This window comes from Podarcis gaigeae (assembly GCF_964106915.1).
Source record: "Podarcis gaigeae genome assembly, chromosome: 5".
NCBI lineage: Eukaryota > Metazoa > Chordata > Lepidosauria > Squamata > Lacertidae > Podarcis > Podarcis gaigeae.
Window position 1 is genome coordinate 71983275 of NC_139681.1, and position 25683 is coordinate 72008957.

Below are 25683 nucleotides of genomic sequence, written 5' to 3' on the forward strand. Positions count from 1 at the left end.
AGGTGGCACAGAGTGTCAAATTGACAGCCACTGCACCCAACCCGTGCCATCTTCCCCATTGCCTCACCCCTCCCCCTTTTGGTACCCGGAAGTAACCCCAACCAGCTAAGATGCGCCAATCCTTCCCACCTTGCCTCACTATTACTACTTTCCTGCACCAGTCCTTCATAGTTCCATTTGTAGGTCTGAAAGAACATGTATAAGTAGCAGCTAGGGAGTAGGAGGATCTGTCCATTCTGGTTTTCTCAGTTTCTCATTTTTCCAATCTTAAAATCAGCTCTCCACAATTTGCAGGTTTTTCTGCTATAAAACCCTCATGGGAAATTTTCAGTATTTTAGTGCAAATTTCTCCTGATAAACATACAGTGGTACCTCTAGTTACAAACTTAATTTGTTCCGGAGGTCCGTTCTTAACCCGAAACTGTTCTTAACTAGAAGTGTGCTTTCGCTAATGGGGCCTCTTGCTGCTGCTGCTCCACTGGCAAACGATTTCCGTTCTCATCCTGGAGCAAAGTTCTCAACTCAAGGTAACTCTTCCAGGTAGTTAGCGGAGTTTGTAACCTGAAGCATTTCTAACCTGAGGCGTTTGTAACTCAAGGTACCACTGTATTTTTGTATGCAGTTTTGACTAATGCACACATTTTTGCAAGCAATTTCTCTTAATATAATGCACTTGTGCATTGTTTTAAGTAATATGTTCATTTTTATGCACATTTCAAATTGTTTGGTTGGACAACTGCATTGCAAAATTCAGATAACTGCGAATTTTGAAGGATTGCTGTTCTTCAACTCTCGTGTTGTTTCAGAAATGGCAAATTTGATAAATCTGACTTTGCATGTGAAGTGAATCGAATTTTCCCCTCTTCCCTAGTAATAGGTTTTAACTTTAAGAAGATCTCTAGGGAGGGGTCCAAAAAAGCTGGCCTTGTATTGACTGTGAGAATAGTCAGCTTATGAAATTTGTTCTTTGCTTCTCAGAGTCTTAAAATTAAGCTGGTGCATTCTGGTAATGCTTTAGAATGAGCGCAGCAAACCAACTACATGTTACTTCCCCTTGACAGCATCAAAGTCAAGATTACGTTTGTGAATATGAAATCTGTCCATTGCAGTCTTGTTCTTTGTCTATCCATAATTTCCAGCTTTTACTTGGGAAATGAAATTGCTTGCATGTTTATACTCTTCCATTGCACTGTGCACTGTAACAGCCACTAGATGGAGCTGGAATCCACACTATTATTTAAGTGAATATCTTGCTTTATTTTTATGAAAGGGAAATGGAGGGAAGTTCCATTTTCCCTGCTATTGACTGACTGCCATTGATATATTTGCTAGTGCAATCAGAACAGCTCAGAAAGACTGTCAGGTGATTCGCTGAACGACATCAATATTAGATCAAGTCAAAGCAATTCCAGCAAAGGGGAAAGTACAGAAGCATCATAAAAAGTAACAGTTGTCCTGTTGGTGGAGGAAGCTGGAAGGAAATGAGTTGAATCAAAGCTACTGCTATGATGTTTCTTTAAAGTGAATTGTGCTTCTGAGTATGCATTTCACCACTCCCGCCCCAAGCCCTAATTTTTATTTTTATTTTCAAATATGGGGTTGTATCCAATGCATTGCTAAGTTGAAATCATTTAGAGGTATACTTGTTCTACTGGCAAATTGCTTTTCATCAGTGGAATATTGTCACACAAGAGAATGCATAAGCAGGTTGCTGTTAACTCTGTTGCAAAATAGATTGCACAACCAGTTGCACAACGAGTTTCTACTAGGACAACTGTTGCATTGGATTCCCCTGTTGTGCAGCATTAAAACTCACCTGTCTGCTAGTGCAACAGTTCTTGTGCTACCAGACAGAGAACATTAGATACAGCCCATTGCATGGCTCATCACTATTCCCCTTAATCTATGAGTTGCCTCAATTCTGAAAGATCCTTAGTCTCCCTTTGCTACTCCAGGAAAGTGGGAGGGGAGAGGAACAGGGGTCTGTTGGGTGGTCATTATAGCCAGGTGTTGCAGGAGTGTTCTGCAAGAGAAAAGCTCTACAGCAGGGTTAGTGGATCCCAGGGTAGAAAATGTGACACAGGACAGCAGCTGGACAAAAAAATAAAAGAGATTGAGGAACCAATGTTGGTTCTGTATGGAAGGTAAGGGTTAAATGTGTGAAGTTTGATGTCTTTAATGGACAAGAACATATAAAAGATGCATAGATGATATAGACAGTTTGTGACTCTGCAGTCTTAAAGTTGTTATTTGCCTCGTGTAAAAACCTTTCAAAACTTAAGTAAAGGTAAAGGGACCCCTTCCAATTAAGTCTAGTTGTGAATGATTCTGGGGTTGCGGCACTCATCTCGCTTTAAAGGCCGAGGGAGCTGGTGTTTGTCTGCTTCTGCAGACCCACGTCCCTCTTTTCAAAGATTAAGAACTGCTTAATTGATGGAACCTAGCCTAGCAAAATCTACCTGTTGTGACGTGGGGTTTGTGATTTCAGCTCTCTTGACATAATATGCTGGAGACAGTTCTCTAGTAACACTTCTTTATTAAAGCAAACAAGACTGAGACTTGAGGAGGGGAGAACTACATTTATAGGGACAGGGAACAAGCTAGAAAGGATACATTTTGGAGGGAACAATCTCAGGCAATCACAGTCCTGCCTTTTGGAGGAAACCAATAAGACAGAGGATCCAAATACAGCAGCTTAAATGAACCAATAGTAGCTGTACCCTCTGGAACCAAAAGGCAGCTACTTTACCCTAATGCAATACAGACAATAATAATACAGATATAAAATCCTTTGACTCAATACACAACACCCCTCCCCCCCTAGTGAGCACAGCAGACGTAATCTCTCAGGTACTGTGGGGTCCTACAACTTCTACTTGATCTCCTGACAACAGGTGTTGCCAGTTCTGGATTGGGTGTCACCTGTGGTAGGGGGGCTGCTATAGGGGTTTCGTCAGGAACAGATGGAGTCCCAGACATCTCAGGGTCCCCTACCTGTACCTCGTCATCCTGAGGACCAGCAGACCCTGGTTCATTTGCTGAGGCCCCTGGTGACTGCACCTCTGGGCCATTTTCACCCTGGTCTTGCAGCTCTGCGTCATTAGCCAGGGATGAATTATCAGACTCCTCTCTGCTGAGCGCCCGGCGCCTCAGCTGATCTATATGTCTCTTCCAAACTTGCCCATTTTCCAAGGTCACATAATAGGACACAGGTCCACTAGTCTGGGTGACCACACCAGCCACCCACCGCGAACCTCGTGAATAGTTCCTCACCCAGACCAGATCTTCAGGGGCGAGATACCTTGTGTCAGTCTCAGCTTGGGGGGTTGCTCTTGAATTACGGTTTGGCATTTTATCCGGGTGGACATAATCCAGCACCGTTACCAGTCTTCTACCCAAGAGCAGCTCAGCTGGCGACTTGCCCGTCGCAGTACACGGCGTTGCATGCTGCAAAAATAACATTCGCGCGATGCGAGCTGACCAGTCACCCTCCATTAAGCGCGCAATGGATTCTTTGGCTGTTCTTACCATGCGCTCCGCCTGCCCATTGGAGGATGGGTGAAAGGGCGCGGATGTGACCCCTCTTATGAAGTTATCAGCCAAGAATGCCCTGAATTCTTGGGATACAAAAGCTGCCCCATTATCTGATACAATGGTCTCAGGTAACCCGTGGGTTGCAAACAGCTGCCTCAACACCTTGATTACGGCAGCTGATGCCATGCTAGGGACCATCGCCACTTCTAACCATTTGGAATATGCATCGACGATAACCAAAAAGACCTTCCCCTGGAATGGCCCAGCAAAATCTAAGTGCAGCCGGCTCCAGGGAGATCTGGACTGCTCCCACCAGTGAACTGGTGCTCTGGCCGCACCTCTTGGCATGCCTTGCATGTCCGTACCCATTGTTCTATGTTCTGGTCCATTCCAGGCCACCACACATAACATCGGGCTAGCGACTTCATCCTGACCATTCCCGGGTGTCCCATGTGAAGCGTCTCAAGAACCCTGTTTCTCAGTGGTGCTGGGATGATCACCCTATCTCCCCACAGGAGACAACCCTTATGCATGGACAACTCGTGCTGCCTTGTCGCATAAGGCCTGAATTTGTCTTCATGCGGACCACCTGGCCACCCCCTCCCCACCCAAGTGAGCACATGGGAGAGAACAGCATCTTTCCTCGTTTTCTCAGCTATATTAGTAGCCGTTACAGGAGCCCCCGGAAGTGTTTCCAGCATCATTATGTGCTCCGCTGGAGCAGGATCCTCATTGCTCCCGCCAGGAAGGGGCAATCGACTCAGCGCATCAGCGTGGCACAACCGTTTCCCCGGCACATGGGTCAAGTTGTACTGGAACCCGTTCAGGAATATAGACCAACGCAACATTCTGGGGGAGAGAATTTGTGGCGTTTGTTTGTTCGGGTTGAACAACCCTAACAGTGGTTTGTGGTCCGTTTCAATGGAGAAATGGCGACCGTACACATAATCATGGAACTTTTTGATTCCTGCCACAATTGCAAGCGCCTCTTTGTCAATTTGAGCATAGTTGCGCTCCGTGGCCGACAACGTACGGGAATAGAAAGAGATGGGCTTTTCCGACCCATCCGGTTCCCTATGACTCAGCACCGCCCCCAGACCGTATTGAGAGGCATCACATGCCAGGACCAGAGGCTTCGACTCATCATAATGAGCAAGGACGCTCCTGCTACTCAGCATTCCTCGCAAGGAGTCAAAAGCCTTCTGCTGCTCCTGCCCCCATCGCCACACATTTTTTTTCTGCAACAGTCTATGTAATGGTTCAGCTACCGAAACTTTCTGGGGTAAGAACGAATGATAAAAGTTAATAAGTCCCAGGAATGACTGCAACTCCGTCTTGTTCTGTGGTCGTGGTGCCTCGATGATGGCCTTAACCTTAGCATCTGTGGGGTGGATGCCTGATGCATCAATTTTAAACCCCAAGAAGTCCACAGTTGGCATCCCAAAACTGCATTTTTCCTTTTTTAGTTGCAACCCCACCTCCTTGAACTTGAGCAACACTGCACGGACACGCGCAACCAGTTCCTGTGGGTCTTTTCCAGCAATCAAAACGTCATCAAAAAATGGCAAGACCCCCGGCAGACCTCTTAACAGGCGTTCCATGAGCCCTTGAAAAATCCCTGGGGCACACAAACTCCAAATTGTAATCTGTTAACTCTGAACGCCCCTTTATGTGTGACAATAGTCTGTGCTTCCGCTGATTGTGGGGTTACTGGCAGCTGTTGGTAAGCTTGTGCCAGGTCAATTTTTGCGAACACCTTGCCCCCAGCCAGTTTAGCCAACAGATGTGATATGACTGGAATGGGGTATGAGTTTCCCCTGAGTGCCTTATTGATAGTACATTTGTAATCAGCACAGATCCTGACTTCCCCATTTGCTTTAAGGGGCGTGACGATTGGAGTCTCCCACTTAGCGGAGTCCATGGGTGAGAGAACTCCCTGCTTGACCAATTTATCCAGCTCTGCTTCAATCTTGGGTTGCAGTGCAAATGGCACTCGCCTTGGTTTGAGTCGGATTGGGGCCACCCCAGGGTCCAATTCGAAGTCAACTGGGGGCCCTATATAACAACCCAGTTTTCCATTAAAGAGACCAGCAAATTCTTTGCATGATGCCTCGCTCATCTCAGAGCAGGTTTGGGTTGAATTAAGCCCTGATATACTCAGTCCCAGGGCGGGGAACCAGTCAGTGCCCAGGAGACTGGGGCGACTGCCCTTCGCAATCACCAGTTTGAGTACCGCCTGTTTGTCCCGGAACTGTACTCTCACGGCACACATTCCCATGACATGGATGTGGCCCGCTGAGTATGACTGCAAAGTTGCCGGGAAGGGCTCCAGAGGGGGCAACTTACCCCTGGGGAAGAATGTCCTCGCGGTCTGGTCCGACACGATAGTGAATCCAGATCCAGAGTCCACCTCCATGTCGCACAGCTGACCCTCAATCTTCACCTTGACGTTTGCCTTGCCTTGCGCTGGAAACTGCACAACCCTCCTGTTGATCTCTGTTACGTAGTGGCAGTCCTGTAGAACGTGGGTTGCTGTGGGCGGTTTGCGATGCTCCAGTCTAGGTGCTCCTGTCGCTCCCAACGCCGCCGATCTACAGACCCTGGCGATGTGACCTGTCTTCCCGCACGTCCAGCACATAGCATCCCGGAAACAACTCTTCCGCTCATGGTTTCCGCCACAACCAGGGCACCTGCCTCGGTGATCTTTGTGCACTGTGCAGGCCTGACGCACTGACTCGACCCCACGGACTGGGCTCTGGCTCGAAGTAGCCTCTAGCTCGTCCATGGCATGCGCAACTTCTATCTGTGGCTTAGGGGCCCTGTGACTGGCATCAAGCTCCTCTCTTTCATAATTCTCCGTGGCGGTGGCCTCCTTCAAGACTGAAGCAAGGGTAACCTCTTCTTTAGCCACGATGCGTCTTCTGGCTTTCTTGCTGCTCAGACCACCGATAAAATGATCCAGGAGAGTCTCTTCCAGATCTTGGAAGTCACAGTGCTGAGCGAGCTTCCGCAGTTCAGCTAGAAATGCAGATACAGACTCCCCAGCACGCTGCTGCCTCTTATGAAACTCCATCCGCCGGGCCATCTTGGTCTCAGTAGGCGCCAAATGGCTTGTTAGGCAGGCAAGAATATCTTTGAGAGATGTCTCACTTAGCTTCGCTGGAGCAAGCAATGCCTTGGCCATCGTGAAGATCTCAGGCCCACAGTAGCTCAGGAATGTGGCCCTTCTTTTGCTGGCATCAGTGATCCCTTGAGCCTCCGCGAAGAACTCGAAGCGTTTGACGTAGTCTTCCCACGTGTGGGGCTCTGATGGCTGGAAGGGCTCCAATACCCTTGGACTCTCCATTGTCCTGTGGGCAGGGTCGTCTTCTCAGCTGGCCAGTGAGTCTTGTTTTAGCTACAATCCGGACTCTGAGGCAGGGCTGCGTTAACCGCTCCTCAGCATTCCGGATCCCATCCTCGTCGCCAGTTGTTGTGACGTGGGGTTTGTGATTTCAGCTCTCTTGACATAATATGCTGAAGACAGTTCTCTAGTAACACTTCTTTATTAAAGCAAACAAGACTGAGACTTGAGGAGGGGAGAGCTACATTTATAGGGACAGGGAACAAGCTAGAAAGGATACATTTTGGAGGGAACAATCTCAGGCAATCACAGTCCTGCCTTTTGGAGGATCCAAATACAGCAGCTTAAATGAACCAATAGTAGCTGTACCCTCTGGAACCAAAAGGCAGCTACTTTACCCTAATGCAATACAGACAATAATAATACAGATATAAAATCCTTTGACTCAATACACAACACTACCTCTAAAATTTAGCCTCATCTTTCTTTGAAAGATGTACAAAATGTTCCCCAAACCCCATTGGTTTTGATGTTCAAACTTTAACATACACACAAACTTGTTTGGACTTGAAATATGTTGTGTACAATTGTTTTTGTACTGTTTGATGTGTAGGTGGTTATTAACTGAGATTTGTGTTTCTCTTTTTTCGGTGCCCACAAGAGGGAGGTATTGACCTACTTTGTTTTATAGTGTTTAGTTTTTGTAAAGGACGAAAGTTTTATCCACCATCCAAAGGAACAATCATGTGGTCTGATGGAGCCTAGAATTTCTAAATTTTCTGAAAATGAACTGGTGAAACACAGTGACAACTATTTTACTCATTTACTGTAGGCAGCATGTTTCATTCGGGTTTATCTAGTCAGATGACAACTGGACTAAAACAAAACACATTTCTCATAAGGTTAAGCATGTCAGCACAGATTTCATCAGCCTTCATCCATCCTCCCATTTCCTTCACATACTGCACTGACAGATTTTTCATTTATTAACATTCAGTGATCCATAACTTGAATCCAGCACCATTATTGGTATTCGGATTGATACTGTGCATTTTTGTAGGCAAACTGTTGCATCCAGGGTATTTCAGTATTTTCCCTCTTATGGATCAGCTGCTCTCACAACACACAAGTAGCATCTCATACAAACTACATTGCCAGAGTTTTCACAGGCAGGGCCTCACCTCACTTTTCTTGCATGCTTACTTTTTAATATCCAAGCATGGAATCCAAAGCATTGCACTGGATGGTCACCCATCCAGGGACTAACTGAACCAAGACCTGCTTAGCTTCAGCAAGGTGGTGGCCTCATGTGCCCTTAGACTGTACACTGGAACCCACATTTTAAAGGTGATTTAATGGTGGTTTTGCTTATGCCCATGCAAGGCAGCTCATCCATTTTCCACCAGTCACTCTTTTTCCTATTGCAGCCCTCTGTACCACATTGCATACTGCTAGAGTGGGTTCCCCAACACTTAGGAGAAGTTTTCAGGAGGTATGGGGTGGGGACTGAAGTGGATAGAGGAGGATTAGCAAAAACCTTGTAACCAACCCTTCATGGGTGGAAGTGCTTTCCACTAGTGCAAAACTACCATTGGATAATAATAATAATAATAATAATAATAATAATAATAATAATGGGAAAGGTAAAGGTACCCCTGCCCGTACGGGCCAGTCTTGACAGACTCTAGGGTTGCGCGCTCATCTCACTCTAGAGGGCAGCGCTGTCCGCAGACACTTCCGGGTCACATGGCCAGCGTGACGAAGCTGCTCTGGCGAGCCGCACACGGAAACACCGTTTACCTTCCCGCTGGTAAGCGGTCCCTATTTATCTACTTGCATTTATCTACTTATCTATGGGGGTGCTTTCGAACTGCTAGGTTGGCAGGCACGGGGACCGAGCAGCCACCGAATAATAATAATAATAATAATAATAATAATAATAATAATAATAATTTATTTATACCCTGCCCATCTGGCTGGGTTTCCCCAGCCACTATGGGCGGCTTCCAACTGAAAATTAAAAACAATACAGCATCAAACATTAAAAACTTCCCTAAACAGGGCCACCTTCAGTTGTCTTTTAAAAATAAAATAGTTGCTTATTGCCTTGACATCTGCTGGGAGGACATTCCACAGGGCAGGCGCCACTACCAAGAAGGCCCTCTGCCTGGTTCGCTGTAACCTCGCTTCTCGCAGTGAGGGAACTGCCAGAAGGCCCTTGGCACTGGATCTCAGTGTCAGGGCTGGACAATGGGGGGTGGAGACCCTTCTTCAGGACCAAGGCCATTTTGGGCTTTAAAGGTGAGCATCAACACTTTGAATTGTGCTCAGAATTGTACTGGGAGCCAATGAAGATCTTTCAGGATTAGTGTTATATAAGCTTGGTATTATCCATAAGTTGGGTCACTGACACCTGACCATGCAACATTGCAACATCCATATTGCAAAGTCCTGAACTGCATATGGAATTGCTGACTGTCCTGTTAATATAGAAAGCTAACAGGGAAATTGAGCCTTCCATGAGTATTGTTTAGATACCTGGTGTCATGTTTCAGTCCACATCAAACATTTAAATCATTCTTATGCCATTTTGAACAGTCACAGAGAATCCTGGTTACTGTAGTTTGTTAAGGGTGCAGGGAATTGTGGTTGTGTGGATTAATCACCATCAAGCAACTACAGTTCCTAGAATTCTTTGGGGAAGGCCATGGCTGTTGAAGTAGTATAAGAGTGCTGTAATAAGAATGGGAAATTCATGGAAGGAAAGGCAGGCATCAGACCAAGGGAATAAGTGGTCCTCATTGGAGAAATGTTAAGAACTCTTCCAGGGTCTCCTATAAACCAATGATGGCCAGGTTTATAATCTGAGAAAAAGCTCGAGCAAATCAATCCAAAAGATCTGAGGGTGCCGTACTTGAGCTTAGATTAGGTATGTATTCAGGAATGAAGAAAGGTTGAAAGATGGAGGTGATGGAAAATAGAGAACTAGAGCCAAATCACGGATCAGGAATCAAAAGCTAGAGGATAGGAGCCAGAATCCAGAAAGGCAATTTGATAATGAAAGGTTGAGGCTAGGTTACAGTAGGGCAGATCTGTAGACTGCAACAGAACAAAGGCAAAACAAATAGGGATAAGGATGCACAGAGATGTCTGATAAGTTTCTCATCCACAGTCATTTCCCAAGCAATCCTAGATGTGTCTATTCAGAAGGAAGTTCTACAGGGTTAAGTAAGGCTTATTTCCATGTAAGCATGTAGAGCAGTGTTTCCCAACCTTTTTTGGGCAAAGGCACACTTGTTTCATGAAAAAAATCTCGAGGCACACCACCATTAGAAAATGTTTAAAAAATTAACTCTGTGCCTATATTGACTATATATAAAGTAACTCTCTTTAATAGGAATCAAATAAACACAAAGAAAGTATTTTATAATTACTTTATTATGAAATAGTAAGTAAACAGAAATATGAAAAATTATAAAATACTTTATTCAGTGCGCAACCTGGGCCTGTTTGGCTGAACACAAAGCTGCAGAATTCTGCAAGCAGAATAAATTCCACAGCCCCGATGCATTGGCACCTCGTGCCGTTTGAGTTGCAGAATTTATTCAGCACACAGAAAATGGCCTTTTGGGGGGTGAATGTGGATGAAGCAGGAAGAGAACTTAAAAAAAAAAGGCATGCATGAAATCTAGCCCCAAACACACACACGCACACTTTCCCCAAAGTGGTTGATGACGCAGGATATTTCCACATGCTTCAAAAATGCACATTAAATAAAATGAGAGAGAGGAGTGCACGCACTCACCTGCCAGCCTCGGAGCTGTGGAATGCAGCGACATGAAGCAGTCTGTGTCCTTCCAGGCGCCAACTCAGACCTGCCGCGCTGTTTCGTTCCCCCGGCGTCGCTGCCTTCATCCAGCCGGATGCCTCTCCTGCCCAAGGGACGTGTCAGCAGCCACCCGGCGCAGGACGGCCCCACTTCCTGCTGCCCACAAGGCTTTGGGGTGAGAAACACGGAGGGGCAGGAGAGTGGAGGTTCCCTTAATTGGAAAAAGCAGGGAGGCAGGCTGCTTGATGCCTGCTGAAGGGAATCCCGAAGGCGCGATCGCGCACGCGCAGGCCCAGTAGTGAGCGGCGATGGGATGTGGTAGCAGCGGCGGCACACGAAGTCCCCCAGGCAGCGGAGCAGCTCGCCCGTCGAAGCCTGCACGATCACCCGCCACGGGGAGCCGGGGGCGGTGGCGCGGTTGCCGGGCAGCGGCGGGGGTGGTGGTGGCGGTCGCTGCTTGCTGCCCTCCTGGGCGGAGGCGGGCACGGTGGGCACCGGCACGGCCAAGGGCCCCTGCTTGGTGCCGTCGGATGTGGGAGCTCGCTCGCTCGCCGCCCCGCGTGTGCTCGCCGAGCATGCGCAGGCCCAGTAGCGAGCGGCGTTAGGATGTAGCGAGCGGCGATGGGGCTAACCGGAGAGGGCGAGCCCCCTCCGCTCCGGCCCTAAAAAGGGCAAGCCACGCCCCCTCCAGCCAGCCGATTGCCTGGCCAGGAGGCGTGGCCGGATGGGATTCCCCTGCTCTCGCGGGGGCTGAGATGGGATTCCCCGCTCACGTGGGGGCGGAAGAGAATCCCCGCTCACGTGGGGAAGGGCGTGATGCCCGCAACCCCACCTCCTGGGGCAGGCCCAGTAGCGAGCGGATGCGCAAGCCCAGTAGCGAGTGGCAATGGGATGTGGGAGCTCGCTCGCTCGCCGCACCGCGTGTGCTCGCCGCCGCCGCCCCGCCTCTCACTGCCCGCCTCGCCCGCCTCCACGGAACACAAGGCAAAGTTCCACGGCACACTAGTGTGCCGCGGAACACCGGTTGGGAAACACTGATGTAGAGGATTGTAGCCATAGGTAGCTCTTGAACATGTGATGCAGGTAAGAGCTTGGAGGAGTGCAACTGAAAACTGCAATTCCAAGCTCACTTCCTCGGAAGTACCTGCTATTAAATGAAAGTAAAACAGTTCTTTAAGTAGATGTGTTTAGGATCAGGGTGTTAGTTTTTATACTAGTATACTATAAAAATTTATGCAGATGTAAATGTGTGCAATAAAATATATTATTTCCACCAAAAAGACCTCACAGTCACAACAGCACAGCGGCATCTGTGAGGCAGTTGTACAGCGACTAACCAAATGTGGTTATTGGTAGACAAGCATTTTATCCTTATGGCTTCATTGGTCTACAGGGCCTATCCCATGACAGGGTTCTCCAGGGTGATTAGTTTAGGATGCAGCAGATCTCCAGCTCAGGCAGCTGATTCCTGGCTCAAGCAGTGTTAAGTCCCCAGCCCCTGCTCAGTGGAAGAAGATATTCCAGAGAGGCTTTCTCATTTCAACTAGTGTAACTTTACACTGGCTTAACTTACATTGGCCTGCTTGGTGCTAGTTTCTTGTGCATAGGACTGCTTCCTGAATTTATTACGGCTTTTGAACCATGTTTTGTTTTTGTCTGCTTAGCAAATAAAAAGAAATAAAACGTAAGTGCTTCATTCGCTTTTTATAACTGCCTTTCATGTGATACCATTCAAACATCACAGTGAACTTACGAGGGACTACATGACAGTTGAATAAAACGAAGCTTATGGTAATAAGATATTAATATTACTTGTCAGCCTATGTGTATCTATAGGTTGCTTGTAACTTTATTGTGTAAGAGTCCAAGATCCTTCATAAGAGACTCACCTTTTCATATAATGGGGGAGGGGGGAGGAAATTAGCTTTCTAAGACCTGGAGCAGAAATTATCATTTTAATCAAGTTCAGAAAATAAATGTGGCCCACACAGGATTGCTCAATTGCTTTCCTGTGGCTCTTCTGCACCTACTGTTGAAATCCTTGTGCCTTTCTTTTCTCCTTTGGTGTACATTTATGTTTAACTCAGGGCAACAATTTTATATGGTATTTACTCATAAATGGAAAATAAAAATAAAACAATGATTAAAAGTGGCATGAAGCAAAAGTTTATGGCAGCATGGCAGACTGCCTGTAGTTTCGCCATTCCCTTGTGAAAGAAAAATAGAGAGCCTATTTATAATGTGCTTTAAATAGAATGCCACTTCTTTCATCCAGCACACATTTCTCTTTTATCCACAAACACTGCTTTTTTGCCTTTCTGATATGTGAATTTGCTGGGTTTCACCCATGCATCTTCTGTTTAAACTGTGTGTGTGAGAGAGGGAGACACCACACAGGACACTGTGAACAAAAGTACTGTTTTCTTTATCACCATCTCTTTTGTTACATCACAGACCACTCTAGCCTTGTTGCCATGGTGACCACAATTTCATCAGATTCCCCCTCAAATGTTTGTATAGCCTTATACAGTATATTGCACTTACTGCAACTGTATAGTATCTTGTCTGTATACTGTATGCCCATAAATATGTATATTTATTCACCCATGTATGTATGTATAGTTTGTTTATATATCTGTATATGTATGTGTGTCTCTTCATAGTCTGTCTCTGAAATGTTTGACTTCCTCACAAACATTATATGTCTGCAAGTTATGATGAAGTATGGATGCCAGCACTCACTTTTGATAACTTATAACCTTCATTTTGTCTTGTTAAACAATGAAAATAAAAACTTCGTGTATTTTAAATGAGAATTTTAAAACAGTGGTTACTTTTCTTTTACTTTCAAGCGTGGCCCCTTGGGATAGGGTGGGGTCATTTGTTTTAGCAGCCTGTGTGTGGATTCTTGGTTCAGTTGTAGGGTGGACGGCTGGAATGATTCCCTCTTAAGAGCAAAGGTCTCAGCGTATCATTATTATGCATTGCATGAAAAAGGTAGATTAATATATATATATTTCTCCCTCTGTTATACCAGAACTCATGGATATCCAGTGCATTTGAAGGTTGGGAAATTCGGGACGAACCAAGGAATTATTTCTTCGCACAGCACATATTTAAACTATGGTATTCTCTCACTCCAGAGGCAGTGATGGCCACCAACTTTTGCTGGAAAAAGCAGGAGAAGGAAGTGCTCTTGTGCTTGGCTCCTGCTTGTGGGCTTCTCACAGGCCTCTGGTTGGCCACTGTGAGAACAGGATATTAGACTATATCTGCTATTGGTCCAATCCAGCAGGGCTCTGCTTATTATCCCATGTTTATGTTCAGGGAGTGGAGAGCAACTGCCTGGGTTCAAGAAAGTGGCTTCCCAATGGCAAACAAGCCAGGGATCCTTAAAGGGGACAAGGCAGAACAGCAGAAAAACAAGTATCAGTGCTGTGGTATTAGACTGAAGGGTGGAAAAGCAGTACCATCTGTAGAGAATTGGCATAGAAACATTAAAGGGGGTAAAGGGGACCCCTGACCATTAGGTCTAGTCGTGATCGACTCTGGGTTGCGATGCTCATCTCGCTTTATTGGCCGAGGGAGCCTGCGTACAGCTTCCGGGTCATGTGGCCAGCATGACTAAGCCGCTTCTGGCGAACCAGAGCAACACACAGAAACGCCGTTTACCTTCCCGCCAGAGCAGTACCTATTTATCTACTTGCACTTTGACGTGCTTTCAAACTGCTAGGTTGGCAGGAGCTGGGACCGAGCAACGGGAGCTCACCCTGTCACGGGGATTCAAACCGCCGACCTTCCGATCGGCAAGTCCTAGGCTCTATGGTTTAACCCATAGCACCACCCGTGTCCCATTTATAGAAACATTAGGGGTGCCTCAATGTTAGTCCCTCACTGGGGGAATCTCAGTCTATCACTAGCTGTCCCATTATATCATTGCCCATACATGGACAGAGATGGAAAACTCAGATAAAAGAGGCGAATTCATAAAGCATAGGGCTTCTCCACAGGGTGTTGCATTTAGCCATCATTTCCTTCTCCTAGCCTTAGGCACCATAGAGGGAAGCCTAAACACCATTCCCACACCTGGGTATTTCGGTCTTTGCTCAACTAGTTTGGGTTGTTTAGTTAAGCAGCAAGGGTTGTTACTCTTAAGTTCTCTTCTAACAAATAATGAAGGCCGCAGCCTTGTAGTTATATTCTTAGTTTTATATTCATTTCTTTTGCAAGGTTCATAATTACATGCTAGTTACCATGGGCTATAGGCACTGATATGTGTTTCAGATAATTAAAAGCAGACTCAATAAGCTATATCATGGTGTGACTTCTTGCAGCCAATAAGAATGGGCATTAAATAGTATTAATAGTATTGAGTTAGACTTGTTAGGGTTAGGCATTCTTGTTAAAATCAAAATGGTAAACAAATGAAACATTTCTAACCCTGATCATTGCTAAATTGAAGTTCATCCTGAGATATTTTCTGTTTCATAGGGCTGATGTTGGCAAATCACACATTGTTAAATTTGGCTTAATGTACAAAGGCGTGTGGTTTGTAATATTTACCTTGGCCTCTTTGGATTTCCTTCATTCTGTTAGAATATGATATGTGCCTCTTTTCTTCTTCTTGCAACTGGGGTAATTAGAGATTGCTGTGCATATGGGGCCAAGTTGGTCTAGGATCCCCAACTCTTAATAATTTTATCTATGTCTGTAACCATGTCCCACTGTAACCCCACCCAAATCGAAAGCATGGCAGCAGTGAGTAGCCCAAAGTCTCAATTAAAAGAATCCCAGATGTACTAGGTGTGAAAAATCTCATCATCTCAAAGTCAGTGTTTCCGTCTTCATTTTAGCATGCTTGTCATTAAAAAATGAAAAAAAAATATTGGGTGGATTGTGCTAAGATTGTTGATCATATTCACTGAGTAAAAATGCATTTAAGGTGATGAAATCTATCACAGTTCTCAATACGATCATTTCCACAGTCCCTGGTTAGGTAAATAATACATGGAAACTAGCTGTTGCCCTCCAGCTCATAATATGTTTCCATAGTGATGTTTGGCTCTGAGTACCACTCCACAGCCCCACTTTAACATCCTATTCCCCACACTGGACACCTGCCACAAAGAGGCTCCAGATGAAATCTTGGCCAGCCTCAATCCTGTTCTTACTGGACATACAGATGATCAGTAACACCAGACTTTACATTGGGCACATAAGTGCTTTGCTGGATTACACCCTCTATTAGGAACTGTCTGTGCTAACATAAGGCATATTTACTTTTTAAGGGTAATAACTTCCATTCAATTAGTGTTAATTTTATTATTTATATTTGGGGACTTGGTCTTGCTCTACCTGAACAATAAATTACGGCAGCCTTGTGTACCTTCTTTCTGGAAGGACAACACATTTTCACAAAAAGAGGTGGTGGGTGGTTGTTCTAAAATAATAATTTTTGATTGCCAAACTCAAAATCCTTCTGTTGTGCAAGACCTTCCTTCTGCAGGTTAATTTTTTCTTCTTCATCTTCAGAAACTCAGTTGTAGCCTGTAGCTTATGGGGTTAGGGAGGAAGTAGCTTAGAAGTATGGATTCTGGAAACCAACAACAGCAAAATGAGTTGAGGATATGTTCCACCAGAGGTTCTTGGGAGTTCAGTCTGATCCAAATCTCTCTCGGGTTAATGAGATTCATTCTAGTGACTTTGAAGAAATTTTACTCAAGCCTTAAGTGTTGAAGGACACAGTCACTAGGGTAGGAAATTCTGCACAGGACAATGCTTGGACTACTGTGTGTGCTCAAGTTTACAAAGTGCTTCAGAATCCTGCCCTGCTCAGGTGGTCACAACAAAGCACTGATAATTGCTTGGGGGAGAAGAGCAGGGTTGTGTGTGCTTGTCCTGCCGCCACCATCACATCCCACCCAAAGGCTCTCAATGGGTTGAGGGCATATTGCCACAGGGCAGCCTGCTGAATGCATGTTGACTCTTCCCAATGACTGCCTGTTTTAATAAAAAAAATGAATGTAAATCTATTTCCACTGCTGTTCTTTTTTAGCGCAAGAAATAAGCACAATGCCAACAGAACATTAGTTCCATGTTGGAAAATACAGCTGACCTGTGAAGATAACTTCCAGATCCTTTGTCTGGTCCTCCCCTGTTCCATGAGTCCCTTCACAGCATAACTTGTGGAACTCCAAATGCCAAGAATTATCTCCTCTTATGTTGTTCTGACAGAAGATGAAACTACTCCCATTTACTTCATTATGCAGGAGGGAACTGAATTTACTGGCAGTGACTTACCTTGATTCATGCTGACTGCTGCTCTGTGACTCACTTCGATGTTAAGGATTTGTCACCTGAGGAGTGGGGAGAATCTTTCCTTTTTGCTTAATCCTGCATCCTTTTCAGATGTGGGATGCATCAATTTAATAAGCCTAAACATTCCCAGATGACAGAACAGTGATGAATTAAACCTTTAGGCCTCAGACATAAAACAATCTGTCCCTGTGTCATTCAAATGACTTCAGTATTTTGACATCTCGTGTGTGCTTCTTAATAATAATTGTACTGTGACTCTTCCCTTCTACAGCCTATTTTCTAGTCCTACTCAAGGGATGGAGATCCTGTGGTCCTTCAGGAAAGGTCCTAGAACAGATAATGTTCTAGTGTGATTACAAAGACCCAGCATCGGTTTCTCAATAACAAGTCATGCCAGACGAATCTCATTTCTTTTTCTGATACAGTTACAAGCTTGGTGGATCAGGGGAATGCTGTGGATGTAGTGTATCTTGATTTCAGTAAAGCTTCATATTTTTGTGGAGAGGCTGTAAAATGTGGGTTGTACAAGGTAACTGTTAGTTGGATCTGTAGCTGGTTAATTGACCAAACCCAAAGAGTGCTCACTAATCGTTTCTCATCGGCTTGAAAGAAGTGACAAGCAGATGTCGCAGGGTTCTGTCCTAGGCACACTGTTGTTCAACTATGTGAAAATGATTTAGGGGTCTTAGTAGACCACAAACTGAACATGAGCCAACAGTGTGAAGCAACAGCAACAAAAAGAGTGGGGGGGGAGGCTAATGCTATTCTAGGCTCTATCAACAGAAGAATACTGTCTCAAATGAGGAAAGTCATAGTCTTGATCTATTCTACCTTGGTCAGACCACATCTGGAGTACTGTGTGTATTTCTGTCTGCCACAATTTAAGAAGGGTATTTAAAGATATTCAGTTTAAGATGGACAAGCGGGTATGTGTACAGAGGAGTTTCACCAAGATGATCAAGGGTCCGAAAACTACTACTTAAGCCTTATGAGGAACGGTTGAGGGAGTTGGGCATATTTAGCCTGGAAAAGAAGAGACTGACAGCCATCTTCAAATATCTAAAGGGCTGTCACATAGAGGATAAAGCAAACATGTTTTCTCCTGCTCTGGAAGGTAGAGCCCAAACCAATAGCTTCAAGTTACAAGAAAGGAGATTCCGACTAAACTTCAGAAATAACTTTCTGATGGTGAGCTGTTCAGCAGCGGAACTGACTCCCTTGGAAGGTGGTGGTGGACTCTCCTTCCTTGGAGGTGTTTAAGCAGAGGTTAGATGGCCATCTGTCATGGATATTTTAGTCGAGATTCCGGCATTGCAGGGGGTTGCACTAGAGGGCCCTTCGGGTCCCTTCCAATTCTACAATCTATGATGCTATGATTCTATTATTAGAACCCAGGGTTCATAATCTAACATGCTTCAAAAATCTGCAGGTAAATAGCCGAGACATCCCATATTTGTATAGATAATAGATTTGTACCAGAATTTGCTTATCTCATCAATATAATAGAAAAATGCATTCACCAGACATACTGAATCCAGGAATTTAAAAAGTTCTGTGCCTGAATTGTTCAGTCAGAGTTGGCAAGAGGTACCCTCACCTTTTCCCTCTTTACAGCAAACGGTAAGTGATTCCTTCAACAAGCCTCTCCTTTTTTTTGTTTGCCTGATGACAGCTCTACAAAAAGTGAAAAGCATTGCACTTTTCAGGAAACTACCTTATGGGTTCCTTTATTTTTGGACACACTGGCCATTTCGAAACGACTGCATTTTAATTAAATTCAGCCATCGCTTCTGTGCATCCTTTCATCTCACATTGTTTTGTCCATTTTGTTCCTGTGCAGCAATTGTGGAAAAGAACTTTGTTTTGATACGTAATGAGTTCCATGATCACACCGATATCATTTTATTTGGTTCTCCCCCATACCTACTCTAAATGTAGAATCAACCCCACTGCACACCCAGTAGGAGAGGGAAGAAACCCACCAGAACCAGGAGAGAACAACCACTTCCACAGCCTAGTAGCGTAAACAATTACAGTAAAGTAAGTGTGATAATGCAATACTGGGGGAAAGTATGGAAACACCTACTGAAGTGTGGGCATGTCTCAGTGACCAGAGCTTCAAATGCTGCCATATGCACAAAGAGGTGGGAAAGGCTTTTCTTCTGAGGAAAACTAAGAAGGATTTTTTTTGTGCTATGATGTCAACCACCTTGTCCCAGGGAGCCGCAGTTGGAAGGGTTTTTGCAGCACAATGGCTCAGCATTGTTTTTAAAAAGTTCTACATGGAGAGAGAGAAAATGGAAGACAATCTGCCCCGTTTCTGCTGTGAACAGCAATGCGTTTGTTTGTTTATTTATTTACTTGAGAATAGCTCTGCAGCTGGGGGGAAACAGCAGTATCTTGCCCATCCACAAGGTGAAGCAGAATTAAGGTGCTGTGGAGCTGGGGGTGGGGGAAGGAGAGGGGAACATGCTCCTACCCATCTTTAGGAGTTCCAGCACTGTGTCCTGGAATCACACAAGGTAAGGCTGAGGGGTCAAGTCAGCTAGCTCCGCCTCGACCATCATCATTCTGGTCATCCCCTACAACTTTTGGAGGTGATGAGAGTGACAGTGAGGAGAAGGGGGCTAGAACACTCGAACCCACAGCCTTTTCCTTCCCCTTGCAAGTTTGAAGAATGTGGTGCAGGAAGTTCTGAAGATAGCTAATGCTATACTATAACATAATAGATTGATTCATATTTAGGTACACTCTAACTGGAAGTTCCCCTTCTCAAGCTTCCATTGAACAAGAACTGCAGTGAAACACAGCAAATGCTTCCATTTATTTCAGTGGGACTTGTGCAAATGCACTTTTTGTTCAATTAGGCATGGTGCATGTAATAAGTTTATTATTACAAAAGAGAATCAGCTGCTGAAGCAGAATCACATTCATATAATGATAAGGCTTTTGTCTTCTTCTTTTACTTTTATTAATATCATTTTTTCCACCTCCATAATCTCTCTATATTTTTGGTCACTTTTCCGTTTTCAGAAAAAAAGGCGTTTTCTTATAGGTGTTTCCATATTTTTTTTCACTTGTGTTTTGTGTTTTGACTTATTGACTTTGTGTACAGTGTTGACACCGTTTGTTTCTTGTGGTGAGTGTTTGGTGCTTTCAGTGCTGAGAGGCACTAAAAGAAGATCTGCATATTGAAATGCTGATATTATTGCCTCCATTGAGAGTCACATTTTATTGAAACTAACTAGCCATAAATGTCTGAGTAGGAATGAACAATTTAATCAGCTAATCAGTGGACCTAATTTGATTAATTGCAGATTAAAAAGATGAAATTACATTTGAGATGTGCCCTCTGAAAGGATGCTGAGCATTGATAGCATTGTGGTAGACAAGCTTAGCACATCTCTTGATTGAGGAAATGCATTTTATCTAGTTTTCATTTAACAGACAAAATATATTTATTATTTAGTCATACAAAGGTTTGTCAGTTCTTACATACTATGCGATACTTTAATTGATTTAATTGAACGAGTCAGTTAATTTGCTCAGAGGCAATAAAATTAATTGATTTAAAAAGCCTTTAATTAGTCGGCATTGCAGTGCCTGACATTTTTAAAAGCTCGTACTAATTCAGAGAAATATTAATTTTTTTGTCTTCCAAGCATTAACGGCATTCCTATTTCTTCTTGAGGAAATGATTGAATTGTGTAACCCTTCTTCAGAATGCAATGTTACTACCCAATAGTAAGAAAGAACACAGGCTTGTTGTATTCCTCATCTTCTGACTGATTGACATTGCAGCTGAGTATGTTATACTCAGGCATAACTGGGTGCTCAATGCAAGACCTGGTTCAATGTGAGCAAAGAATGATGGGGTTGGAACCAGTGGCGTGTGGTGAAATTTTCCATAGGGGAACAGTTAGGGCCAGAGGCACCAGATTGTGAGCATGATTGCGGGTGGTGGTGGTGCAGGGAACATCCTGACGTCCTGATGTCATGTGTGTGAGCATCACACCTACCTCCCTAAGCCAAGCAGAAAATTCCCAGACTTTGGAAAGGAGGCACCAGGCCTCTGACAGGATGCTGGAGCCCTGCTGCCTCCTTCCCAAATCTAGGCAGGCTTTAGAAAGGTGGTGGGAGGGCTCTTGGACCTTGTAGAACATCAATCCTCCCTCCCTAAGCTTGGCAGAAGCTTCCCGGGCTTTGGGAAGGAGGCGCTGGGCTTTAATACTTTAATACTCTAATTTACCAGAAATATTTAAGGGACTAGCCTAGCCCCCCAGTCCACTGACCACACGCCACTGGTTGGAATTGCCTGTGTAAATCAATTTAAAACAGCTCCCTCCTACATCCCTACCTCAATTCCCCAGCTTTCACACATCATGAGAACAGTCTTAATGCTATGGAAGCTATGGTCATTTTTGTGGTTTCTGTTTACCAAAACTATTGTTTACCGAAATCTCAAGGCAGATGCAGAGGCACCCTGAGCCCTCTTCCATCACTGCAATGCTGTAACACTGTAGTCATGCGCGGGGAAAGGGGGTTAAAGTGCTATGTGCACTGCCTCTGCTTTACCTCATCAGCCGTCTCAGTGCCCTCCATGAATTTGGGGGCAACTGTGTGAAGATGGAGTCTCCTGCACTAATAAAGGATCCCCACACATTTTTGACCCTGATTTTCTAGGGTTCTGACTATGGGCATATAGCCAACCACCAACCCATGGAGGGTGATGATAATGATGGAGGGATGGTGCAGTTAATGTGCTCACCTTGCAGGGCCACCCAATTATCAGTTTCATGGCACCTGAATGTGCCCTCAGTCATCGTTGACTACAGAATTGAGGGGGAATATGCATGGTTGCCAAGGTGACCATCTGGTACCTGAACACTATTATGTTACCTTTAGTGAGCCCTTCAGAATCATCTTTACTCTTTGGTGGGCATCTATAGTTTTCTTTTGCTGTGATTTGGCACCCAACTGAATTTTGCACTGTACTTAAACATTTGAAGAAGCTGACAGATGGCTAATTGTGATCTTCTCATATGGGAACACATCGCTGGGAGCATTTTTACATGCTGAACACACATGTACACACACTCTCTATCTCTCTCTCACACACACACTCACAAATGCTGGAAGTCATAAAAATAAAGGGAAATTTGCCATACAAATGGAAACAAAGCATTGCTCCAGGGCAAAACTCTAAAAGATCAGTACTGAATGGGGGAAGACCAGTGGGGAGAGAGACTCTGAGGGAAAAGACGAGCAGAAGGCTGAGCTCTGGCACATGGGCTCTTTGAATGAGAAGAGAAGTCTAGGGGACAGAACATAGACTAGGTCTAGATCAGCTTCTCCTGTTTCCAGTAAATATTCTCCCTGCAAAACTGAGGGGAGGCAGGCGGAGATATTTCTCCAAAATTATGGGGGGATAATTGTTGCTTACCATATTGATTATCACTTGGAAGTGCAGCCAGTGGGAAACTCTGAAGAGAGTCTTCTTCCCCTCTCATTGGCCGCACTCCCCAGCATGTTTAGAGAACAACACACAGTGATGTGATATGACCTTGATCCAGGACTTTTTTCCAGCCAGAACTTGCCAGAACTCAGTTCCAATACCTCTCAGGTGGGCGCCATTGCCATTATAAGAGAACAAGGGAGGTGTTCATGGTGAGTTCTGGCACCTCTTTTTCTAGAAAAATAATACTGCCTTGATCCCTACCTTTTCCAGGAAATGTGAATCCTGATTTTTCAGAGTTGCAAAACATGTAAGGGTTTCTCCACAAGCACAGAAGGCTCCCCACTTCACAAGTTCACCCTCCAACTTAAGGAGGGTGACTGGAATAACAATGGAGATGAATCTAACACACTCGTTCCCACTGCCTCTCATGTGTGTTTAGTTAACTCGAAGAATGACGAAGATGGCTTCTGCATACAGAACTTCACTCACAATCTTTTCTTTGGTCTAAAGAAAATGGTTCATTACATGCACAAAATTTCCTGTATCACTTGAGTCAACAAGTGCGGAAACTGCATGATTGAATTCTCTCATTTTAAAACTCAGCGGATGTACAAAGAAAGAAAACACAAAGAAGAATTTAGGGGTTTTTTAAATAAATAATAAAAAAGAAGACCTTACCCTTCTCTTTGGCATGTTAGTTTCCCCTTGTGTAAGGATTTTTCCTTCCAATGAGAAAAGTTCAAACAAGAAAACCCTACCACCATCTGCAGCCTTACATGGTTCCATTCAAGAACTGTTGTGTAAAGGAACATAGGAAGTGTGTCCATCTGTCTCAGTATTGTCTACACTGGGGCTAGTGGCTTTCCACTGTTTCAGGCAGGGGACATTTCCAGTGCTACTGGGAGATGCCTGGGTTTTGAACATGGGACATTCTGCATGCTAAGTAGGTACTGAACTGTCTAGCTATGGTCCTTTACCGTTCTAGCTATCAGCCCAAAATTTCTTATGTATATTTAACACAGAACTTGTGCCCATTTGTTGGTCTTGGGGATGAAAGCTAAAGGTTTCTGATCGCGTAGTTTCTGGTTTTCTTTCTTTCTTCTCCAGTGATTGCCGTAAGTATTTTGAAAATGCTTTCTGAGAACCAGCACTACCACTTTGCCTGCAGTTAAACTCTTGTGCCTTTTTTAATAGGTGACATGTATGCAGTGGTTGCACGGAGACCATACAATGCTGGAAATGATTGAGAAAAAACGTTGCCTGTGCAAAGAAATCAAGGCACGGCAGAAATCCGAGAAAGGACTTTGCAAACAGGACAGCATGCCTATCTTGCCGAGTTGGAAGAAGAACACAGGGTCCAAGAAGTACAGCCCCCCTCCGTATTCCAAGCAACAAACCGTTTTCTGGGACACTGCAATATGATAGGAGCATGAGGGGCTATCTTCCGCACATTGCTAAAACATGCACTGTCAGCCTATCTTCCTAGTAAGGTGGTGGCTGGGACTTAATTTTCAGGTGAAGAACTACCTAGGGATAAAGCTTGCTAAAGCGGTACCCACCTGTCAATCAAAAGAAAAATCTATGTCTCCCACTAAATGAAGGCATGCACATTTTTGAGGATTCTTTGGGATCCAGAAAAAAATAGAAAGATGTAAATATTTTGCCAATCTCTTTAAAAAAAACTGAGACAATACACTATTTAAAATATAATGCAAACATGTATGAAGAATTTTACTCATAAACTGTTCTAACTGTTTTCTATGTGTTACCTTTATGTTTTGGGGTTTGTATTTGTTCTTTCTAAAAAAACCAATTTAAAATTATCTCATAAGCCTACATTCTCTATCTTGACATAAGCATGTGGTTGTACATTTTTTATTTAACAGTAACAAACCGGTGCTAGAGATGTAGAAGTGAAATTAAATAATAATTTTAAAAGAACTCATTTGATTTCATTTTCTGTATACCGTTTGGCAGGAAGGTGGATGGAACTGCAAGCAAGGCAGGTAAAACAGTATTCATTCAGATGTCGGAATTATGTTAACAATGTGTCATTTTTTTAAAAAAAGTATATTTGCTATTGTAAAATTGTATTAACGTATTAGAAACGACTGCAATTTACCAAGCGCGACTGCTTCGCAACCTCCTGCATCAGCCTCGCTAACGTGGCTGGAGACTGTATAATGGCTTATACCATAGGGCCCTGATCCAAAGACCTGTCTGTGCAGAAGCTGTGCAAGGATTTTTCCTGTCAAACAGCATTCAGTCCATTAGAGGGAACTGGTGGTAGGGAGAGGGTGTCTAAAATCAGCCCTGTACACGAACCCCCTCCCTCCAGATAGGTTGTCAGAGCTAACAACTCAGCTTAGTGAGATGTTTGCATAGCAGATGCAGGAATATTGCACGTTGATATGGTGGGCAGGGGTTAAGCCTTGACCACATAACTGAGTAAACAATAATGCAAGGAGGATCTGCACAAAGAAATAGACTACTTCACATGGATCAACCGTCTGGATCAGGGTGAACGTCTTGAGCAAAATGGATCAAGTAGTTTAGCTAGAAATGTGAGTTAGCTTTGCTGCAGAAAGGTTATCTTCAACTGAGAACTCTTCCTTCTTCTATTCAGATGATTTGTGGAGACCAGGGTTCACTGTGATTAAGGAATTGTATACATCACATGATTCAGTTATCCTCTATTCATTTAGCAGCTTGAAATGGTGATAATGCAGCTCTAATTCCCATCCTCATTTGTCTTGGGTCCCTGAAAGTAAAGGTAACAAAAAAAGAAAATCCGTTCACAATGTTCATGTTACTTTTCTAATATATTGTATTTTGTGTCCCATTATAGAATGAGTTAGTGTGAAATCTCACTAAAGTCAATGAGAAAGGTTGACTTCATCTTGGAAAGTCTGACCCTTTGGATTGGGTCTGTAGAGCACATTTCTCTCAAGTAACCATTGTCGTATTCCTGGTTGATCCTGTAATTGGGTCATAGTCCTCTGTGACATCACACCCATCTTACTAGACTATAATGTCATGACCAAAGAATTATGACCTCTTGGTTTTAGCAGGAGAAAGAGATGGTTTATATGCTGTACATGAGGGTGAGATCTGTGCATTAAAGTATCTTCTAGAAGGCACTGTGTAGGATAAGATTTTTAAAAATCCATATTGCCGTAGAGTTGATGTGATCACATATAT

At 44.2% G+C, this 25683-nt stretch overlaps 1 protein-coding gene across 5 annotated transcripts in view; it reads left to right on the plus strand.

The window, feature by feature from the left end:
• The window catches only part of NYAP2 (neuronal tyrosine-phosphorylated phosphoinositide-3-kinase adaptor 2), a 153400-nt gene extending 129166 nt beyond the window's left edge, over positions 1–24234 (plus strand). For 3 of the 5 annotated variants that reach the window (XM_083742091.1, XM_083742093.1, XM_083742092.1), the window contains 2 exons: positions 18963–19064; positions 23677–24234. In XM_083742091.1, the coding sequence (XP_083598217.1) occupies positions 18963–19064; positions 23677–23904 (330 nt within the window). In that variant the 3' untranslated portion in view covers positions 23905–24234. The remainder of the gene's footprint in view (positions 1–18962; positions 19065–23676) is intronic. The other 2 variants (XM_083742094.1, XM_083742095.1) reach the window with 1 other exon arrangement.
• The last annotated feature ends 1449 nt before the right edge of the window (positions 24235–25683 follow it).